We start from the raw sequence: 22,962 nt of genomic DNA, 5'->3' as shown, positions 1-22,962 counted from the left end.
CTCTCCCGTCGTCGTCACCCCCCTACCACCGCCTGCTGCCGCCGTCAAATCAGCTGGCCACCGCTCTCGCCGGAACGGGAACCCCCGGATACCTAAAGTTCAAAGACCTAAGTTGAGAGGGGGAGATTATTTTCCCCCCTCAACGCTTCGTCCCGGTCAGCGTGCGAACTCACACGTGCAGTTCACACATGTGAGTTTCGCACGTGTGGTTTTTATAAAAAAAAAAAAAACTTACAAATCCTATTCTCAGCATGTTTTTCCTCTGGACGATGCAATAATACGTAAAAATAGTGTGTTAAAGTTAGCATTTGATCAAATTTTCTTGTTTATTTTTTTATTTTTTATAATTAATCATGTACACAGTTAATTGGCTCACGTAATTATTGTATTAATGTATAATAAACTGTAATTATTAAATAATATAATATCTAATTTAATTAATTAATATATTAATTTATATTAATTATACATTAAATTACTTATTTGTGTTGTAATCATGTTTGTTTTACTTAATTTGGGATTTAAATATTATGTTTTAATTAAGTATACTATTATAAGTTACTCATTTTCTTGTTTTTTATATTTTTCTTATTTTGGGGCACTAATTGAATTTCATGTAGAGGAATTAAATGAATTTGAAGCAGGAGATGAAGATGAACTTCAAATTTTAAATTTGTTGACTAATCCCCCTTATAATTCTCATATCCATAGTAGATTCGGAGTCATTATTTAGTGCTGGTGGTAGAGTAATAGACTCGCATCGTTCTTCCTTGGTACCAAATATATTTCAAACTTTGATTTGTGGCACTGGTTGGGTTCGGACTCTTCACGGTATAAAGAAAAATCAAAAGGTGAATTTCTTTGATTAATTATTTATTACGATATTTTTTAGTTTTATTTATTAAAATTTTGTTTTATGATTACAGCTTGAGAAGAACAGTGCAGAGATAATGCTACCAGCTACATGATTTTTCATGTTTTTCTCATCATGGTAATTTTAATATTTTTAACGACATTAAGTAACTACTAGTGGAAGAGTATTTTTTTATCTGACAATAACTAATTTTATTTTTTTGTTTTTGTCATAGGTGGAAATTTTGCTCAAGCAAGGACGTATATTATTTTTTAGCATGAAGAGAAATAACTATAGTTTGTAAATTTATAATGGATTTATAGTTTTTATTTGGGTGATTGTAAATTGATAGTGATATTTTATTTAGTTTTGTTGTGTTCGATTATTGTATGGAATTTATTTATAATATTATGCAGTGTATGGAGTGTTTAGACTATTTTATGGAATGTATAAACAATTTATTGGAGTGTTTATGGAATGTATAAACAAATTTATGGAGTATTTATGCAGGTATTATGTATGTTGATTATGCCCAATTTTAAATAGAGGTCATGCCGAATTTTATACAGGTATTATATATATATATAAATTATGCTTAATTTTAAGTAGAGGTTATGCCGAATCTTATACATGTATTATATATCTAGGTTATGCCCAATTTTATGTAAAATGTATGCATAATTTCATATATATTTTATTTAGTATATATTTTTTGAAAAGTTTTAAATGTATGTTGAGGCTCGAGTTCGGCTCGAAGCTCGGCTTGAACTCGGTGGGCTCGAGCTCGATAATAATTTTAGGCTCGAGATGAGGCTCGGCTCGGCTTGATGCCACCCCTAATAAGAACTTTACAAATTTTTATTAATTTTTTACTAAGCGTCATCTCCAGCTATACTGCTACATACTATATACATAGAAGCTTAGATCCTCTTGATCGAGTTATTTGCAACTCCTTCTAAGGTATATGTCAATTCAACTCACTGTTACCTAAGAAGGCAACAGTGAGTTTTCCCAAATTGATCTCCCCTTTTACTGCTTCACTCAGTCTTCATGATTTATCAAGTTATCATCTCATTGATGGACAAGATTTGACTGAATCTACAAAGACCATAGTGATACTAGTAAGGAGGTTATATGTATGTTCTACACGCTATTCAAGGAGAGTAGAGACTCCGAATGTGAAGAAAAAACAGAGCTTTTATGGGTTTCCTCTCAAGTTCTCATACAACACACTACAAGATGTTTATAACAGTCATCGGAAAAAGTCCTGTGCAATTGTCACGGCAGCTAGCATATAGGAAACTTACCTGGTGGTCAATGACGGACTAAAGCCACCATAAGTGACCATGAAATTGATAAATTTCATCGGGAGAAAAAAATCTAAGTCATTCATTCAAAACTCTAATTTACAAACATCGATTTACATATTTATTCAGTCACACAGAGAATCCATGAATTACATAATTCTATCTTGTAATCTCTCTTAAGATAAATCAAAGGAAATCTTCCTCTGATTTCTCTCAGACGATAAATTATAATTCTCTGATTTATCGGGATACAACTCTCGCTATCAATACCTTTCAAGTTGGTATATATAGATCTTTGATGCCCAACTTGCCAAGTGAGTTGTAGAAGTTCTTGCCGCATACTGCTTTTGTAAGTATGTCTGCGTCTTCAGATTTAAGAAATGGAAATTAGATTATCTTGGCCTCAAGGTTTTGCTTGATGAAGTATCGATCTACTTCTACATGTTTACTCCGATCATGCTGGACCGGATTGTGAGAGATAACAATAGCCGCTTTGTTATCATAGAATAAATTCATCTCATAGATTGGGGAAAAACCGATTTCGATAAGTAGTCTCCAGAGAAGCTCACAAATACGCTTAGTCATTCCATGAAACTCGACTTCAACACTTGATAATACAACCACCTTTTGCTTCTTACTTCTCCATGTAACTAGGTTCCCTCCAACAAACGTAAAATTGCCTGAGGTGGATCTTCTATCTGAAATATTCCCTACCCAATCAGCATATGTATACCCTTCAACTCTTAAGTGGTTGTTTCTCGAGAACATAAGTCTTTTCCCAGGAGAGGACTTTAGGTACCGAAGAATTTGATTCATAACGTTCATATGGTCTTCACTTGGACAATGCATGAATTGGCTTACTATACTTACTGCGTAGGTGATGTCAGATCGTGTATGGGAGAGATAAATAAGTTTCCCAACCAACCTCTGGTACCTTCTTCTATTTGTTGGCACTTGGTTTGGGTATTCTCCAAGTTTATGATTTTGGATTATTGGAGTATCTACCTGCTTACACTCCAGTAGTCCAACTTTAGATAATAAATATAGGATATATTTTTATTGGAAAAGGAATATGCCTTGCTTAGATCGAGCAACTTCAATTCCCAAAAAAAATATTTGAGTCCTCCCAAATTTTTCATCTCAAATTATCTTGCCAGTTGCTCTTGAAGTCTTGCTATTTGTTCTGGGTCATCTCCTGTAATGATCATATAATCTAAATAAATTATCAAAGTTGTTATCTTACCCTGTTGATGTTTTAAGAATAATGTATGATCTGAGTTACTTTATTGAAAATCATGTTTCCTCATTGCTAAGCTCAATCACCCAAATCAAGCTCTAGGAGATTGCTTGAAGCCATACAATGTTCGTTGTAGCATGCACACTACCCTTGCTTCAGAATTTTCCATATATCCCAGAGGAACATCCATTTAGATTTGTTCTTCAAGGTCTCTCTGGAGAAAAATATTTTTAACATCAAGCTGGTGTAATGGCCAATTAAGGTTAGCTGCAAGAGATAACAACACCTTCACAGTACTTAATTTATCAACTGGTGAGAATGTCTCTTCATAAAGTACGCATATGTCTGTGTGTATCCATTTGCTACTAACCTTGCCTTGTATCGTTCAACCGATCCATCGGATTTGTATTTGATGGAGAATACCTATTTACACCCAATTGTTTTTTTACCTTCAGGTAACGGAACCAAACTCCATGTCTCATTTTTCATTAATGCCTCTATTTCTTCCTTCATTGCGTGAACCCATTTAGGGTATTTCAGAGTTTCGTCAACATTTGTAGGAATATGGTGTGGGAAGAGTTCACATACAAAGTTCTTGAGGGGTTAAGATATTGTTTTTGTAGATACATAATTGGCAGTTGGATATTTTGATTTGTGTTCCTTCACTTCAAGAGAATATATGTTCGATGGTTTGCCCCGATTATGTCTGACCGGTAACTCATAGCCACTGACAAGAGTACATGCATCATTAGAATTTGGAGGTGTGGTTGGAGTACTTACCTCATCAATATTCTCAGGAGATGGGTCGCTAGATACTCAGGAGAGGAGGGGTATTGTGGCTACAGCTTCCGGAGATGTCGTCTCTGGATGAGGTTTTGTTATTTCAGCTTGCAGAGTTGTCTCTGTATTAGTGTCCAGTAACCACTCAAATGTCAACCAATTGAGCTCTTCTTTTCGTGTCTCTCCCTGAAGAGGAGAATTGGATGCGGCAAGAGAGTAGAAATGATCGGTTCCAAGAACGTGATATCCATAGTCACATATGTGCGCCGAATAGTTGGATCGTAGCATCGATACCCTATTTTATGTACCCCATATCCCTTAAAAAGACATCGATTAACACAAGGATCAAGTTTCGTGCATTGGTTTTTTGGGAGATTAAAAAACACAACACAACAAAAAGTTCAAGGTGGAAGCATCGACACCGTAGGCAATGAAACATAAGTTGACAGGATCTGTAGTGGAGTCTTGAACTCAAACACTTTGGAGGGCATGCGGTTAATAAAATAGACTGTCATAGCAACAACATCAGTCCAATGGTGTTGAGGCACATGAGTTCCAAGTAAAAGAGCTCGAGCCGTTTAAAAGATATGGCAATTTTTCCTTTCTGCAATACCATTTTATTGAGGAGTTCGGGGGCATGAGGTTTCATGAATCAGTCCATGATGTTGGAAATAATTACGGAACTGTTGATTTACATATTCTCTACCATTATTAGATCGAAGAATTTGAATCCTAACAGAGAACTAAGTTTGAATCATTTTATGAAAAGATTGAAAAATCCGGAAGACCTCATCCTTAATTTTAAAAAAAATAAACCCAAGTTATTCGAGTACAATAATAAATAAATATCACAAACTAGTGAAAAAAAAAACAAAGTATATATAGGGGAAGGACCCCACACATTAGAGTGAATCAAAGCAAAAGGGACCTAAACTTAAAGGATAATCGACTCAATGACTTTCAAGTAATCCTCAGGTTTTCGAGTCTTGTGGTCGGGTTCTTTGGATTTTCGGATCGGGTGGTCAGGTTCCTTGGGTTTTCAGATCGGGTGGTCAGGTTCCTTGGGTTTTCGGGTCATGCAGATCAGGTTCATTGCAAAAACCCATGCCGATGTCCACCCCTAATTTGAAACCTTGATCTCTTTATATATACCTATGGACTGAACCTAAGATTATCTACGTCGAATGACTATACTAATGCAAAATTATTGACCTTAAACCCAATCTTATAAATCCTAGACTGAACCTGCTGGTTGAACCAGGTTCAATTGCAGCAGTAATTATCTCAACTTCATATCAAATCTGGAATGGGTCAAAACCCTATCGACCTGGGCAGATATTCCGATTCAACTCGTGAACCAGCTAACCCAGAAAGATCAAGCAGGTCAATGTGTCACTCGTAGGGGTGGTGGGTATGGGTCGAGTCGGGTGGGGTTTTTGATAACCCGAACCCAACCCTGAAATCTGAATCCGAAAAAACCCATCCTTGCAACCCCGACTCGATCCCTACGCCATCCCAATCCCTCTTACTGCAACCCGGTCCCTACTCTATTCCCCTCTCCCCGACCCACCTTGCTTCGGCCATGTCCCAATCTACCATTCTTTTAATATTTTAAAAATTCTAAAAAATTAACCTATATAAAAAATTATTATACTGCATCTATAAAGAATAAAAAAATCTCCCAAAAATAAAAAAAGTTCTCTAAATAAATATATAATTCTAATATTAAAAAGGGTTTATAAGTTAATTAGGTCAAGTTAGGGATGCCGGTCGGTTTCGTTAGCACCCCAACCCAACCCACGAGTGTTTTTCCTCAACCCCAATCCCAACCCGACTTTAATACAAGATATAGACCACCTTACCATTCACTGTTGCTTGTCAACCCTAACTTGTCTGTTTACAGTTTTGCACTACTTGTATCTGTCCATTAAGTCGCCAGTTGACTCTTGATTAGACATTTCTACCCTCGCTGTTAATAATAACAGGGCGAGTTTTTTTGGGTTAGAACGGTAATTTCAAAAATAAAATAGGTACCTTCTATTTATTTCTAGTCTTTTACAGTCAATCAATCTTGCTCCTCTTTCCCCGGTTGGACAGACGGCCTTCCACATCGGAATCCTTCTCGATTCCTCTGCCGATTTTTCGCCGCTTCCGGTGTACGTTTTCGTTTCTCCCTTCTTATGTTGTTCTTCCTTTTACTGTACTTTTTTTTTTTTTTTTTTGTGCTGTAGCTTTCTCTGAGGCATGATCTGAAGCCTGAGCTGGTTTTTCATTCTTTTTTAAAAACGGGAAATTTTCGTTCTTTCGGGGGGTTAGTCAACTTGACGCAGAATAAACTTCAGCCGCCTTATTCAGCTATCTCCTGACGTTAGAGCACAAGCGCCTGTCAGATAATCCGAAGATAATTCCTTATTATATTACGAATCATCCGGATGAAGCCAGCGGGATGCGTCGTCGCGGGAGGCCGAATTTTTTTTTTTTCTCATTCCCGTTCGCTTCTCCCTCTCGGTCTGTCCCGGCGTCTCCGTCGCAGCCCTCCGGCCTCCCTCTCTTCTCCCTCTCGGCCTGTCCCGGCGTCTCGGACAGAACCCACTTGGACAGAAAAGAGCCATTTTCAATCAGAGATTTTATCAGTCTGTAGGCTTATATACATTTAAAGCAACTCGAACATGATCCTCAAAACACACCAACCTCTTAAACAAACGCCAGCATGAAAAAAAAAAAAAAAAAACTTGCGTCAGAACCTCCCTTTTCTTTTCCTTGTCCTGTGTTTGTTTTACCCGCCTCTGCTTGTTGCTTTCTACTGATGCATATGTTCGGACCACCGACACTTGTCATCGTCGTCCTCCTCTTCTGGGGGAGAGTGTTAGGCAAACCTTGTTTAGGAACGGGACCGCCAAGTTCAGCCGAGTTAATACGGGTCAACTCGTTTTTTTTTTATATTATTGTGAAATTTTTTATTAATATTATGTAAAAAAATCCATCTTGTGTTATTAATAAAATAATATTTTTATTTATTCATTATATTTATTTTAGTTTAATTAACCTATTTTTATAATTAATAAAACCAATAATTTTAAATATAATGGAAAATTATTATTAATAAATAATACATAAAAATATATAATGTGTTAAAGTAAGCATTTGATCAATTATTTTTATTTAATCATTCCTTTTTATGTTAAAGTATATTATATGTTATTAATAAATTAATAACTTAATTTATTATATTTGTTTTTATTATTTTTATTTTTATTTTATAATTAATAATATACACAGTTAATTGGGTCACGTAATTAATATAGTAATGTATAATAAATTGTAATAATTAAATAATATAATATCTAATTTAATTAATTAGTATTTTAATATATTTTAATTATATATTAAATTACTTATTCATGTAATAATCATATTTATTTTACCTAATTTGGGGTTTAAGTATATTATTACAAATTATTTGTTCTCTTGTATTTTATATTTTTTATCTTATATTTTGCTTGTAGGAGGGAGTTACATCTGGTATGAGCTTTCCATGTGATCTTTTCCCCTTTTAGCTTCGAAGTATTCCTTCATCGTGATCCTCACGTCTTACGCAGAGATCTTAGGAGTGTTGTACCGGAGTTGTTTTCTTTGTGATCATTGATGAAGATCTCTAAGAAGAGAAATCCTATTACTTTTTGTGCGTTCCTCTTCCTTTCCTCTCTCTTTCTGTCAGTTGTTTCTGCACAGAGCAATAGCACCACTTACTTCCCCTCCTGACGAGATTCTCCTGAACTGTGGGGCGTCTCGTGATGCTCTTGATAAGGATGGCCGCCAATGGAAAGGAGACGTTGGATCTAGGTTTGCTCCACCATCGCAGAACACGTTAACCTCCAGAGCCAATTCACAGGCCCCGTCTGTAACTGAAGTCCCTTACATGACTGCTCGGATCTTCCTCTCGGAATTCACCTATAGCTTTCCTGTGGGTGCCGGTCGAAAGGCTGTTCGTTTCCATTTCTACCCGAGTTCGTATGATAACCTCAGTGCTTCTGCTGCTCTCTTTTCAGTCACCTCCGGTCCTTATACTCTCCTCAGCAATTTCAGTGCTTATCTCTCCGCACAGTCTCTGCGCGTAGATTATTTGATTGAAGAATTTGTTATCAATGTCACGGGAGGATTTTTGAATTTAACACTCACCCCTACCAAGAGTGTTCCAAATGCATATGCTTTTGTGAATGGTATTGAAGTGGTCTCAATTCCTAATAATATCTTTGGAAATGAGGATGCCCCCCTTGTTGGGGCTCCCAATCAGTCATTCCCTGTCCAAGACAACACAGTCCTTCAAAATCTTTACCGACTTAATGTTGGCGGGAGATATATTCCTCCTACCAACGATTCCATTCGTTCTCGGTCTTGGGATGATGACTTCCCTTACAGAGCTAGTTTTGGGATCATTGGTGTTTCGGGGCTCACTGGTTTTTCGGGGATCACTTATGGCAAAGACCCAAATGTTACCATCAATTTCCCTGATATACCCTCCCATTACATAGCACCAGAGGAGGTGTATTCAACTGCCAGATCGATGACGACAGGTGACCCAAATATAGACAAATATTCCAGCCTTGCCTGGATTTTCAAAGTATATTCAGATTCCATATACATGGTCCGCCTCCATTTTTGCGAAATTCTGAACCAATATTCTAAGATCAACCAGAGGGTGTTTGAGATCTATATCAATCACCAGATTGCAACAGATGAGGCTGATGTGATTGCTTGGACTGGTAATCAGGGTAATGGGATTCCAGTGTACAAGGATTACATTGTGACAATTCCAACAACGTCTGAGCCTAATTCAAATTTGTTGATTGCCTTGTATCCAAAGATAGGATCACCCCAGTATTCTGGTGCAATACTAAATGGACTTGAAGTCTTCAAATTGAACAATACAGAGGGCAGTCTTGGTGGGCCTAATCCAATCCCAAAACCAGTACGACAATGGGATGGAGCTGGTGTTCAGAAGAAGTCTGGTCCTAAGAGTCATACTCCAGTTATTGTAGGAAGTGTTGTGGGTAGTATCGCTGTTGTCGCTATTCTGGGTCTGATTATCGCCATTTGTCAGTGTCAAAGAAAGGACAAGGACTCAAGCAGCTGTGATCGCCCATCCGGGTGGCTTCCAATCTCTCTATATAGGAACCCTCATTCTGGAGGCTCTGCCAAGACTGGAACCACGGGAAGCGATGCTTCTTCTCTCCCAGCAAACCTCTGTCGCCACTTTTCTTTTGCAAAGATCACAGCAGCAACTAATGATTTTGATGAGGCACTCCTGCTTGGAGTAGGAGGATTTGGCAAAGTCTATAGAGGTGAGATTGATGGAGGGACCACCAAGGTAGCCATTAAGCGTGGGAATCCACTCTCGAAGCAGGGCGTGCATGAGTTCCAAACGGAGATTGAGATCCTTTCTAAGCTGCGACATCGGCATCTGGTCTCTCTCGTAGGATACTGCGAGGAGAATTGTGAAATGATCCTTGTGTACATCTACATGGCCCATGGGACACTTCGAGAACACCTCTACAAGAAGCAGAATCCCCCACTTACTTGGAAGCAACGACTGGAGATCTGCATAGGTGCAGCTCGTGGCTTGCACTTCCTGCACACCGGGGCCAAACACACTATCATTCACCGAGATGTCAAGACCACCAACATCTTACTTGACGAGGAGTGGGTGGCAAAGGTGTCTGATTTTGGGGTGTCCAAGACAGGGCCAGCATTATTAGACCATACTCATGTGAGTACTGTTGTGAAGGGAAGTTTTGGATACTTAGATCCTGAATATTTCCGGCGGCAGCAGTTGACAGAAAAATCCGATGTGTACTCATTTGGTGTGGTGTTGTTTGAAGTATTGTGTGCTCGGCCTGCATTGAATCCTGCACTGCCTAATGAGCAAGTGAGCCTGGCCGAGTGGGCTCTCCACTGCCAGAAGAAGGGTATCCTTGATCAGATCATCGATCCCTTTCTTAAAGGCAAGATTGCCCCTGAGTGCTTCGAAATGTTTGGAGAGATGGCCGCGAAGTGTGTCGCGGACCAGGGTATTGATCGACCTGGAATGGGAGATGTGCTGTGGAGCCTTGAATATGCTCTCCAACTGCAGGAGAGAGTGCAGATGTGAATGGTACCATGAAAACTGATACGGATAATGATGTCACCCCATTCACTTGCTCTGGAAAGAAAGACCAGGATCTAGTGTATGGTGGATTCGGGGCGCACAATGAGTATGGTGACGGAGCTGTTGAGATTTATTCCATTAATATTAAAGAAATATATTTTTTCGTTCTCCGTGAATATTCTATAAATTCATGTAATTGGGTAATTCTATAATCCCTCTAATCACTCTCAAACTCTCTATGTATTAACTCCATGTATTAAAGTTAGACGATATTAATAACAAAATATCACAAATTGAAATTTTATTTTCGACTTAGTATCAAAGTGGGAGACTTTTTTTTTCTCCTTCACATAGCAGTAGCTCTCTGTTTCATCGTGAACAACACTATGCAGCAGTGATCTCGATTCATCTCCTTTGTCAACCCACTCTGTCGGAATTTTCAAACGTCGCCGATGACTACAACCGAGCCACCGCCCGGTCTTCCAGCAATCGCACCGACCCGAACATTGCCGACGAAGAAGAGTCGCACCAATGTATCGACGAAGAAGACAAAGAATCGTCATCACTAGGGGTGGCATCGAATTGAGCCGAGCCCAAATTTGTTTATGTTGGAATTGGGTTTGATTTAAATATTTCAAACTCGAGCTCGAGCCAAACCTAGCCTCAGGCCTAAAATTATAATTAAGCCCAATAATTTTAGTGAGTTTAAGCTCTTACCTATATTTATACCAGGCCAGATGAAGCCTTACCTCTCATCACATTACTATATTTATACCAGACCTGAGCCAAAAATTATAATCAAGCTCGAGCTTGATAATTTTAACTGAGTTCGAATTCGAGTCCAATAATTTTAACCGAGTTCGAACTCAAGCTGAATTTGAACTCCCACCTATATTTATACGACGCCAGATCATCCTACCTCTCGTCACATTGCTAAAAATCAAATACTAAAACTCCCTTTTACTGAAAACTCAATTGCTGAAATTAAAACCCCCTTTTATCTTATATATGAACTTCAGGTGGTAGATGGTTAAAACGCCCTAAGAACATTCGTACCAAATATTATGCAAGAGGACGCTAGACTAAAACATTATGCATACATGAAAACAGAAAAACTACAGAAGATAAAAATTTACTGTTACGGAAGACTAAAACCCCCTTTGACGGCATGGCCAGCCTTTTACCTTCCCGAAGCGAGGATAGATTTCAAGCTGAGAAAGGACAAGTAAAAATCACTACTCTTTTTACGGTCTGAAAGGGACGACAAAGGAATCGCGACAGTTGGTAACGATGACAAAACGGAAATGTTGCAAGTTCCATTACATGGCCATGGCAGATAATAGACAACCGATGATGCTGATGCCAAATGATCGTCTGCCGTCGCTAGGCCAGCCGTTGGCCTACCCGGAGTCGGTGCTTCTCCTCAACCCCATCAACCCTGACATTAAAGGAGAGGTAATTTAAATTCAATTGCATCTAAGGAACGTGTTATAGCATCTCCATGGAACGCCGACTTTCCCTGTTCCCCTGATTCCCTAGAAGCAGAAAACGAAGTACGAAGAGTCCATCAAAGTGTCTCGAAGACACTTCCTGCTCCCGGCTCCCGACTTCCGCGCTCGGGCCTCGTTAACGCTAAGTTGAGGATCCGGTTCGCGAGTTTTTAAATTGAACTATGGTTCAGTCGAACTCGGCGAGTCTGATCTGGATCTCAAACTCGGTGTCCCAAATAAATTGCCATAGACTTGGGATATTAAAAACCTGAATCAACTCTATTTTCAAATGGTATTAATCCGGCCTAACTACCGATTTGGAGAAGGGCCTGATTGAACCAAGTTTAACCAGGTTTGATCATCGATTAACCAAGAAAAACTCTCACCATGGGATGCAAGGGGGAATCCCCCTTCAATGCAATTGAAAGAGGGGAAGCAAGAGCTGTAACCCAATATCCTCCTTCAGAACTCACCTCGCATACTTTAATGGTCTGCAAAGAAACGAAAAGATTAATAATAGGTTCAAGAAAAGGGAAGAGAGAACGTGGCCGTAATGGCGTCCACTACCTTGCAGCTCAAACAAGACGCGGATATGGGTTCGGCGCATCTCCAACCCGAAAAACGACGGGAAAGTTTTTAGAAGACTTTTCAGCTGTTGCTGAGAAGAAGACAGCGGGAAGGAGTCTTGTCTGCTCTCTTTGAATAATAAAAAAATTATAGTACTATTTTTAATAATAAAACTATTTAAAAAATAAATAAATTATTTTAACATATTACCATATGTCGATTACTGCCTAAGTAGTTTTCATAATTTTATCCTTAATTTCCTTGATCAATTCTTGAAGTTTTCCCATGGTTTGGCAGAGGATGGTATAAGTAGATCAATAGAATATTGTCTTAAAATTTTAAAAATTAGTCTAGATAAATGTGGATTAGGTATTAAGCTTAGAAAATCCAAACAAAAACGTGAAATATTATTATAGAATTATGTTCAATTTTAAGTACCCACCCTAAGTGAGTTCGATGAATCTCCATGACATGTTGAGAATAAATTTAGAATTCATATTAAAGTGTGAGCTGGTCCAACCACTGCTAGATGTGATTCCACACTTTAGAGTCAAGACCGAGCTCCCTAATGGAATGTTTAACCGATCCAATCCGGATTGATCGAATTGGTATGGAAGTTTGTAATATGGGAAAACTCTCTAAGAATTAGAGAAAAATAAGTAAAATTAGGAGTAGATTCCATAATTTTATAAAAGAATAAATTCAATACCGAACGAGTTATTGTTTACTTATCTTAGATTTTTGTACATTCGATATATATTAGATGCAAATAATACTTGGCCAAAATTTGATTATATTCTAGTCACCAATTATTTTAATGTGGTAATATTGAAAGCACGGGGCATAGTGTATCGAGTAATATGAATCAAATTTTAAGGTCACAATATGCTACTAATTTAGCTTAACTCGTTATTAGATCCAATATTAAAACACACAATATATCAAAGAACATTAGCCATCATCTTGATATTGTATATATCTAATACTTAGATGAGAAGTTATATATAATATAGATGAGAAGTTATATTACAAATTTTTAAAAAAATGTCCCAATGCCGCGAAGAGGGCAGATTTTCTTTACACACCAATCAATGACAACCTTGGACTCACCTTCTATGATGAGAGGCTCAACGAGATGGTCCCAGAAGATCAAGAGGCCCTGAAGCAACCCCACAAACTCCGCGGTAATAGAGTCAAATATACCCAATGAACTAGCAAAGAAATATAGGGGGCAATTATTTTCATCATGGATTACCCCACCAAAACAAACAGGCCCAAGGCAATCAACAACACTACCATTGTCATGATTGGGGCTCTAGAAAGCCCGCAGCAATCAAATACCCATTGCCCCTAAAATTGAGCTACTCAAGTAGATCAAGTCCTTCATTAACAACCAAAGACTTGACCAATAATGTTCTATGCAAACACCTCAATTGGAGAGGTTTTGAATTGGAGCTGAATATGAACATCTTTCAAAGTTTTGACAGACAACAGTTAGTGAAAGAGAGGATCATGGATGGCAGATCATAGGGGACACCAAATTGATTCCAATTCAGGAGCAAGATCGATCCAACACATGAGTTTCCAATGAGGGTGTCAGATGTAAAGATTTTGTTCCCCTTATACTACCTTTGAAAATTGATAATAGTCATTTACAAAGGCAATCTAGTTATAATCTCGATTAAAGCAGAGTTCCAGCTATGTTTGAAGCAATAAATTCGAAAGATCTTCGAATGGAAAAAGAACTATCTGATTAAATAATCTGATAAAAATGAATTATGTAATCAGATAATTTTACTCTGTTTCATTTATTAAGCAAAACAAAATCGAATATTTCCACATATACTATTTTTTAAATATTTATAAGAATTTTATAATTTTTTATTAATTTTTTACTAAGCGTCATCTCCAGCTATCCAGCTACACTGCTACATACTATATACATAGAAGCTTCAGGTCTTCTTGATCGAGTTATTTGCAGCTCCTTCCAAGGTAATTGTCAATTCATCCAAGTTCCTTACCTAACAAGGCAACAGTGAGTTTTCCCAATTTGATCTCCACTTCACTCAGTCTTCATGATTTATCAAGTAATCATCTCATTGATGAGCCAGATTTGACTGAATCTGCAGAGATGATAGTGATACTGGTGAGGAGGTTATATGTATGTTCTACACACTATAGGAGGAGAGTAGAGACTCCGAATGTGAAGAAAAAAAGGCGTTTATGGGTTTCCTCAAGTTCTCTCAAGTTCTCACACAACACACTACAAGATGTTTATAACAGTCATCTGCAGGGAAAAAGTACTGTACAATCGTCTCGGAGTCACGGCAGGTAGCATATAGGAAACCTAGGTGGTGGTCAGTGTCGAACTGGAGCCACCATATCTGAACATGTAATTACCTTCTTCTCTAGCTCTGTTCTGTTCGCACCAACAAGCTTGTCCACCTGCTCTCCGTCCTTCAGAAAGAAGAAGGTAGGAGTGGCGTTAATGTCCCAGGAAGAACTGAATTCCTGCAACACAACAATAATAATTTAGGCGAGTTTTTTCTTTTAATGATACCAATTCACTGGCTAAAAAAATTAGAGGCATCAGCCATGTATATACTGACTATATTGGCAAAAAGACGTATTCAAGGAAAATAACAGATGAATTCTGATGGAAGCTGGAGAAGACAATGAAGTTGAAGATCATGGCAAAGATCTCAATCATGCTAGAAATTCACCAAAATGAACACAGAAGCAGATACGACTCATCATAACATAATCTAAATGCCCTTGCTTAAAAACACTATATTTATTACACACCTAAATATATATCAGAACTACATACACATCTCATAAATGAACATGTAACGGACTTGTAAGCTATTAAAAGAACAGGTATACTGACTTTTGATTAGAAAAGGAGCTTTTTTTTAAATATAAAGAAATCCAATGCAAAACATGATTTACACGAAAGATTAAGCATTAAATAGCATGAAAAGAAGGTAACACCCACAAGAAAGTGGAGAAAAGACTTACCGTTAGTTCGTCCACATCTATTGAGAGGAAACAAAGAGCAGGATACTTCTTCGAAAGATCAGTGAAGTATGGTGCCATTACCCGGCAAGGACCGCACCATGAAGCACTGAAATTCGCCAGAACCTGAGAGAAGCATAAATTATGCAGTTAAAATAAATGGAAAAAGTTTTGCAATCATCCAATCTAACTTATCATAAGCTACTGGTCAACCTAAGACCTATAAAAGCTCATCAGAAATGCAAAGTTGCACTCCAGAGAAATATAATAATAAATAAATAAATTACGAAAAGCTCCTACATTAATCTTGTCCACTGTTTAAATTCAATTCTTTGGCCTTTGGCTGAACGGGTTGAGCTTTTGGCTTGACAGACACTTGGGGGTTTCTGCGCTTGGCTGTGTTTTAACCAAAATTTAGAAAAATAATTTGTTCTTAATTTGGTAAAATAAAATCTGTAATAGAAGTGAATCACAAGCTCCCCCTGGATGGTACTTCTATAATTGTTTAGATGAAATGGTAGCATATGAATGAATCATCATTATTCTCCTTCCTCTTTTATTTCTCCATTTCCTCTTCTCAGGCCTCATTCTCTTCATTTTTCTCTTCTGTCATCTCTCCTGCTACAACCTTTCACCTCAGGTACAACAATAAATGTAATGACAAAAAGTTGGAAGCCACTGATTCTCTAATGTGGAAGTAGGGCCAGACACTCCCAAATGAACAGACAAAATAGAAGGCTTTTTTCCCCTACCTAGAACACCACAATCACCCAAGCCCATAACAGATGTGAAAACATCCTCCTCCCAGCAACAGTCTCAATATCAGAGAACCAGCTTGGGACTTGGAACACACACAGGCCACAGAATAGTGGAAACTTAATCAGCAACCCTCCCCTAGCATCAAGGCCCAAACACGTAGCTCACCCAGGATGTAGATGATAAACACGCATGAGTCACAAAGAACATACCGAGGCTACTAGACTGTAATAACATTGGATTACCATACCAACCATGTTGAAGTAGAATTGAGCCTTCTCAAAATAGCTCCCTGAAGCTAGGAAGCTTTTTTCTCAACTTAAAATGCCCATAACAGAAGTGGAATGATTCTCCCAAAAATAATACTCTCATTCTCATACAACAGCCTGAATGGAATGCACGTACAGCATGCCTCACAGTGGTTTTCATTCAAGAAGTAAAAAGGTCAAAAGTTTCCACCTGAGTTTAGGTAATGTTGGAAGATATGGATGACTGCCATTTTATATGAGAAGATCATATACATCATTTGCAGCAACCTGGGAGTTCATGATGTTCTCTCACCCCCAGCTTGAAGGGGAGTGTTGGAAGATGGGTCCAAACCCACACAACCAAGGAATGCCTACATATTCAAGAGTGTTGGAAGATGGGCCCAAGCCCATAAGATATGGACCCACTATGATCACGTGAGGTGGCATGATGAGTTCTACACAATAAGAAGTCTTACAGAGCCAAAATTATTATGGAAGCAAATCTCACAGGAGAGTCTCAGTTTAAAAGTGTTTTAGTTATGTTAGTCTTCTATTTATATTGGGTTATTTAATTATGCTAGGACTTATCTTTAAGTGGTAGAGTTTGAGTGTAATTGGGACAAAGGTAGTTTAATGGTAATTGGACTCTACTACCTTCCTCTATTATAAATAGAGGTTCATGTACTTTGATTACATCAAGTCAATGAAGTATTTCTTTTTTCCATAAATTCAACAGGTAACCTAGATTTCTACAACAACTCGGAAAACTACAGTATCCTGTTGGTGCCTACAAACAACCACAAATTCAAAACCCATGGATGCAAAGCATCTAGAGCCCTTGGACGCTTCAGAAGAGAATGAATAAGAGTATTTGAAGAAGTAAGAATACTCTAAGACACCTTTTCAAAAAAAGAATACTCTAGACGGAAGCGAGAATACATTAAGGCTCTGCAGAGCTCCAAAAGGCTGAAGTAGAACAGCTAATCAGATGTTTTTCAGAAAATCATGTAGTCCATTTCAACTTGATCACACACACAAATCATCATCAACTTACAATTTTTCCATCCTGATTGGCTTCTGATGTTTTGGCATCCCAATCTTCCCTACTAGTTATAATGTGAACATTTCCACCTTGAAACTCAATTTTCCCAGGTTCTTCCTCATCATTATGAGTTCCCTATGAAAATAAAATAACATAAGAATCAAATCATGATTTTTTAAAACATAACAACTTAAAAGATAAAAAGAAAGAGTAAGAAAGCAAATATTGTCGCTCTTATAAAGCAAATAACCACTTCAATATATAAGGATGCAACCAGAAACCTTGACAATAGAACCTTTACGTTCAGCATAATTTGGTCTCACAAACCTTGACAATAGAACCTTTCAATTCAGCATATTTTGGTCTCATTGCCAAAAGGGATGGGTCATAGGCTAAAAAACCTTCAGATCAACCTTCCCACTTATTTAGTTATACTGTTTTGAATATTTTAATTATTATATATTCTTTGCACCAACTCCTAATTCCCTTCAATTATGGTCAGATTTCCCTTAATTTATGGTCACATTTTACAAACATAGTCTTGAACCAGTACATTCAATCCAGGAAAAAAAAAGAAAAAAAGAACCAGCATGTTATTATATTTAAACTACACGTTAGTAGTAAATTTAACTTGCAGTGTATTTCTGTCACCAGATGACTAACTAATGCTGGCCAGAATTGGGGTGTGTTATAAGATAAAATCAAGGAATAACTGTCTCATGGCTGAGGAAGAAGCAATGAGTTAACTGTGTATGGCACTCTTTTAACTAAGAGAAGCAGGAATCTTTCAAATTTCCAAGAGATAAAAAATCTTCTGAATGAAACTCAAGGAGAATATGAGAAGTCTTAAGTGTCGACCATACAAGTATCCAGGTGTTAGCTTAGAGGCATCATTGGGGGAGGACTCAGTTTGTTTTCTACCATGATCAATTTTTAACTACTGTAATTGCTTTCCAAATCCCTTTCTCATTCTGCAGCCATGTCTGGTTTCTACAAAATCCATTGTAAAAAACAAAAAGTGAATCGAGCAGACAATACAAGAAACATTTCAACTAAGCTTGTTGTCATACAGCTCAAGCTCTATCGTATTTCATTATTGATTTTCTGTTACGATGGATCGACGAAACAATAGCCAGTTCAATAGCCGCTTCAGTGGCGGCAATAAGCAATAACAAAGATCGATAAAATGTCTCCTTTTAATTGACGACTGTCAATTAAATCAGAAAATGTTACGAGATTTAGATTAACCGCATTCAAAATAAGCTCAAGGCACATAGTGTTCCAACCATGTTTCGGCTTGTGATCAATCCACAAATACTGATAGAAAATAAATAGGCACAAAAACTAGTCCACGTTCGACCAACATTGACTAACTCCTCATCAATCTCGATTCATTTAATATCAACAATTTTTTAACCGATTTGATTGACTTGAATATAACAAGTCCGATACAAATGAAAGCAAAGGTAATGGATAGAACTAAACCTTTTATTACTATATAAAAAAAATAGAATTATTTGTACATGGAATCACATTCCTAGATCAGTCAATTTATTGGTTGATAGGCTAGCTAAATTTGGAACATCCCAACAATCTCTCATTGTTTGGTATGGTTCCCCACTTTGTTATCTTGCTCTTTTGAGCCTTTTAATATAACTCAACACTATTTCAAAAATATATATAAAAAATAAAATTGCAGGAAAATAGATGTATTAACAATAAAACAGAACAAGGCCAGCGCTTATTTATTTTCTTTGATTTTTTATTTCTAAACCTAACTATTTTTTATTGACAAGTCATAGCAATTGCACCTATCAAAGCAACTAAAAGAATTATAGAAACAAGTTCAAAATGGAAGATAAAAATCCGCTGATAAATGAATCCCAATTTGTTGAGCCTTACTTATCAGGTCCTACTCTATAATTTGGCTTGATCTTGTAGTTCAAATAAGCTGGCTGTCATACAGCTCAAGCTCTATCGCACTACATTAAACAAAATAAGTGTAAACATGTGCCAAGTGCCCTCAGGATGTCAGAATGATCTAATGCAACCAAGCTCTCCTAAAATTTAAACCTGGAAATTTCCCAAAGTGTGGGACTCCACAGAGGGCAGTTTTATGCTAATAGAAGTCAAGCATATGACTGTGATTAGTGATTCAAATACAGTTGGCTTCTTCAAGATTGAGCACTCTACTGTTTCTATTCTTTCAAAACAGAATCATGAATCATCTTCATGATGGCTCTTTACATAGTAAACCACGTAAAAGCAATTTGGTCTTAGGCTCACTGTAATTTGTCACTTTTCAGTTTCTGTTACCTTTAGTTCACATAATAAAATTATTAAACATCATTACTATTTAGGGTTCAGCCATGACATGATCATATTCCTACTCCTATACCAGATATCTGTTGAATAACATCAAGAGAGTTGGTAAGACAACTGAAAAGGCTAACCTGACCACAAAAATTACCCATAAGGTTAGGGAACTGCACAAAACGATAGACGTATTGCATAATCCTGAAACCAAAAAAACACCAGAGTGAACAAGGTCAACATAGGCAACATGTGAATATTATAATAAAACAAAAAGATAAATGAAGCAATCAGAATTTGGACAGAACAAAGATGATGTTAGATCTTAAATTAATACTTGGCAATCCCAGAGTGGATGTGCATGATTAAACTTAGGGTTTCGACAGTCCTGATTTTATTGAGTAGAAAAATTCTTTATAGATTTTCAACAAAAAAAAAACAATCATAGACTTCCTCAATTACAAATCCAGCAGAAGATGAAGAGAGGAAATAAAACCTTGTATAGGATTCTAACTAAAACAGGTTACGCAAAAAAAAAAAAAAAAAATCTTTGGGACTTGTCAATAGAGTCCCCTACCAGAAACCCCAACCCCCTATCTCATGAACCGATCCAACTTTCATGATTTTCACTTAAAACTAAGAAAAACTTATATGAGAAACAAGCGAAGCAAAAACAGTGAAACCATCAACTCACATGCATGTGCAACTGCCTTCGATGTTAAACATGTAAAACTAAATTGACAACTAGACACCAATACACACATAGAGCACCAACAACCAATGCAGCATACTTTCCAACACGAGCTGCAAAAGGTACATTTCCATGAACACCAAAATTTATACAATCAAACTGTTAATCGGGTGTCTTGAATCCGATTACCCAACCCGACCCGGTTCGGATCTGTGTTGGGACCCGATTAAGAAGTTAAATCGGGAGCTCTGATTTGGGGTTTTTTGAAGAGAGGTCGAGACGACGAGGGTTTTGGGGATTCTCTGCGCAAAGAAAGAGGGGTTCGTCGAGGGAGAAATCAGACCTCGATTTTGTATGCTTGAAGCCGCAAAGCTTCACCCCTTTCCAATTTTAGTGGATTCTCATTTCCTCCCGTGGAGTAGGCTGTCGCCGAACCACGTAACCCCTGTCTCTTCTCCTTTTGAGTTGATTTACTGATTTTGCATCTATTTCGTATTTCTCTCTTTGATTATATACTTCGTGGTTAGTTATTCTCGGTTTATTATGCTCGGATTGGTGTCTTCGTTATAACACAAACTTAGAAAGTTAACGAGATAATCCAGAGACACTCACATGTCATCGAGAAAGAAACCATGAAAGTTAGACCAGAAAAGTTATAAACCTAATGTTACCCAAAAAAACACACTGGAATCACAACCGAAAAATTATTTTTCTCCATACTAAAACCAAACTAAACCACTCCAAATCACAAACAACTAGATATTTTCATTTCCACATCATTAAAATCCATCATCTAAATATCGAATATCAATCATCAGACAAAACATTCTGAGAATCAAAGAAACCGCGAAGCGACACAAGTAGCGAACAAATATTCGATAACGTAAAAAAAACGAGCTACATGACACCAAAGCACAGACGAACGACGCATCCGAAACAAGATATGCAACGGAAGCTGATCAAATTACCTTCACCCGAGCATCAGCTCGGGAAATCAGCAGGCCAATCGCCTGACAGCTTGAAAAAACAAAATCTGAATATATCCGGAGGCGAAACAGGGAACGATGCAGGAAGAATGAGATTGGCGGACGTTCAGATGTCGCCCATTTGGGGAAAGCGAAACTGGAGCTCAAATTGAGACAGTAGCGAGCTATTTTCGTTTTATTTTACTTTATTGACTAAAAAGCCCCCATCATTTGCTGACTACTGAAGCGGATTCTGTCAAGAGCGCAGGTGTTTTAGTCATTTAAATGGAAGATTTGGCGCGGCGTGACACATAAGACTCCGTCTGATTTGAAATATCTCAAATACCCTTACGTAATCACCTAATGACTACACATTAGCTTGAAAAGGCCTCTATATGGGCAGGGTCTCAGTCGTCATTTCAAACGATGATTAGGTTGTTCACACGGTACGATCTAGAATTTAGGGGTCTCTTTTATGCGAGAGAGTTTAGGGGTTTTTCCTTTTTTCTAACAAGCAACAATACCCAAATGAATTAAAATTTATTTTAAATTTGTAAAAATAATAAAATAATATGGAATAAAGACATAAAATTAGAATTGATACAAGACTAAATATTGAAGCATTTTATTTAAATAATTATCATCATGAGCCCAAGAATAAGAAAATAAAAATATGTATTTAAGTAAAATATTTAAAAATAATATAAATTTATTAAAAAATTATTATTTCAGGTTATTTAAATATTCAATCATTTATCATTAACTGGGTCTTATCATTTTGTGAGATATTCTAAAAATACAATTTAAGAGGATTTTCTAATAATAAAATATAAAATAATAATCATTATATAAATTATAATTATATTAAAAACCGTGAAATATGAAAAATATAAATCAAAATATAATATTAAATTATCTACTTATATTAACCAATGAGTCTTTGAAATTAAGTCATTGATAACATAAAGAGTGGTGCTTTTTTACACTTATATTTGGATAGATTGAAATTCATAAAACTCTTCCTAATTGTATTTAAACAATCAGATAATTCGACACAAACTAACTTTTACTGATATTTGACTCATTATCGGTAAATCCTTTGACAAGTAGAGATTTTTATTCTATATTTGTTTGTAATATAACAAATAGTATCAAAATAGATAGAACAATAAAATGAGTGTTAGGGTAAAATTGCCAGCCATATGTCTATTATCCCTCACAAATAAAAATTTCCTCACATCCCCCCTTACCCCCACAAACAAATTACACTCAATTTTTTAAGAAATAGAGCTAAACTGAATCCTGAAAATCCAGTTTTTGGATAAAATGGGGAAGAACATAGAAAAGAAATGAAGGGATTGATTCAAATGGAGAAAGACTCAGGAGGAGAAATAGGTTTTATACCAATCAGTTAGAGAGTAGATGAAACTTCTATTACCACCTGGAAAATGGCTAAACAAATACAAACTGTATTAGCAAACTCATTTTAAAGAGTTGTGACCAATAGCAAAAATTACCAAACTCATCATAGATTCATATGAGACACTATC

General features: G+C 37.0%; 1 protein-coding gene and 1 pseudogene across 2 annotated transcripts; one reads left to right on the top strand and one right to left on the bottom strand.

Annotated features, from left to right (window-relative positions):
- The first annotated feature begins 6,217 nt into the window (after window positions 1-6,217).
- On the top strand, window positions 6,218-10,582 carry LOC137965674 (receptor-like protein kinase FERONIA; annotated as a pseudogene).
- Window positions 10,583-14,255: 3,673 nt separating this feature from the next.
- Window positions 14,256-21,572, bottom strand: LOC137965784 (thioredoxin H4-2). Of its 2 annotated transcripts, XM_068812129.1 has the most exons (6): window positions 21,416-21,572; window positions 19,897-19,960; window positions 17,456-17,578; window positions 15,401-15,523; window positions 14,780-14,890; window positions 14,256-14,502 (listed from the first exon to the last, which is right to left on the bottom strand). In XM_068812129.1, the coding sequence occupies exons 2-6, from the start codon at window positions 19,954-19,956 to the stop codon at window positions 14,476-14,478; spliced, it is 444 nt and encodes a 147-aa protein (XP_068668230.1). In that variant the 5' UTR covers window positions 19,957-19,960; window positions 21,416-21,572; the 3' UTR covers window positions 14,256-14,475. The 2 variants fall into 2 exon arrangements, with proteins under 2 accessions (XP_068668230.1, XP_068668229.1); XM_068812128.1 differs by lacking the exon at window positions 14,256-14,502 and having other exon boundaries at window positions 14,584-14,890.
- Window positions 21,573-22,962: the final 1,390 nt, after the last annotated feature.

This window comes from Aristolochia californica, unplaced genomic scaffold (genome assembly GCF_029961685.1).
Source record: "Aristolochia californica isolate CCGP_79_NKW_82.1479 unplaced genomic scaffold, dmAriCali1.0.hap1 SCAF_5, whole genome shotgun sequence".
Taxonomy (NCBI): Eukaryota; Viridiplantae; Streptophyta; class Magnoliopsida; order Piperales; family Aristolochiaceae; genus Aristolochia; species Aristolochia californica.
This window is presented reverse-complemented; position numbering and strand designations above follow the sequence as displayed.

Excerpts from the sequence above, each read along its gene's own strand:
- LOC137965784 (XM_068812128.1), bottom strand. The coding sequence starts at position 19,956 with ATGCAATACGTCTATCGTTTTGTGCAGTTCCCTAACCTTATGGGTAAT. Across the intron at positions 17,579-19,896 it reads TGGGTAATTTTTGTGGTCAG|GGAACTCATAATGATGAGGA; the intron begins GTTAGCCTTTTC and ends TTATTTTCATAG. Across the intron at positions 14,891-15,400 it reads TAGATGTGGACGAACTAACG|GAATTCAGTTCTTCCTGGGA; the intron begins GTAAGTCTTTTC and ends GTTGTGTTGCAG.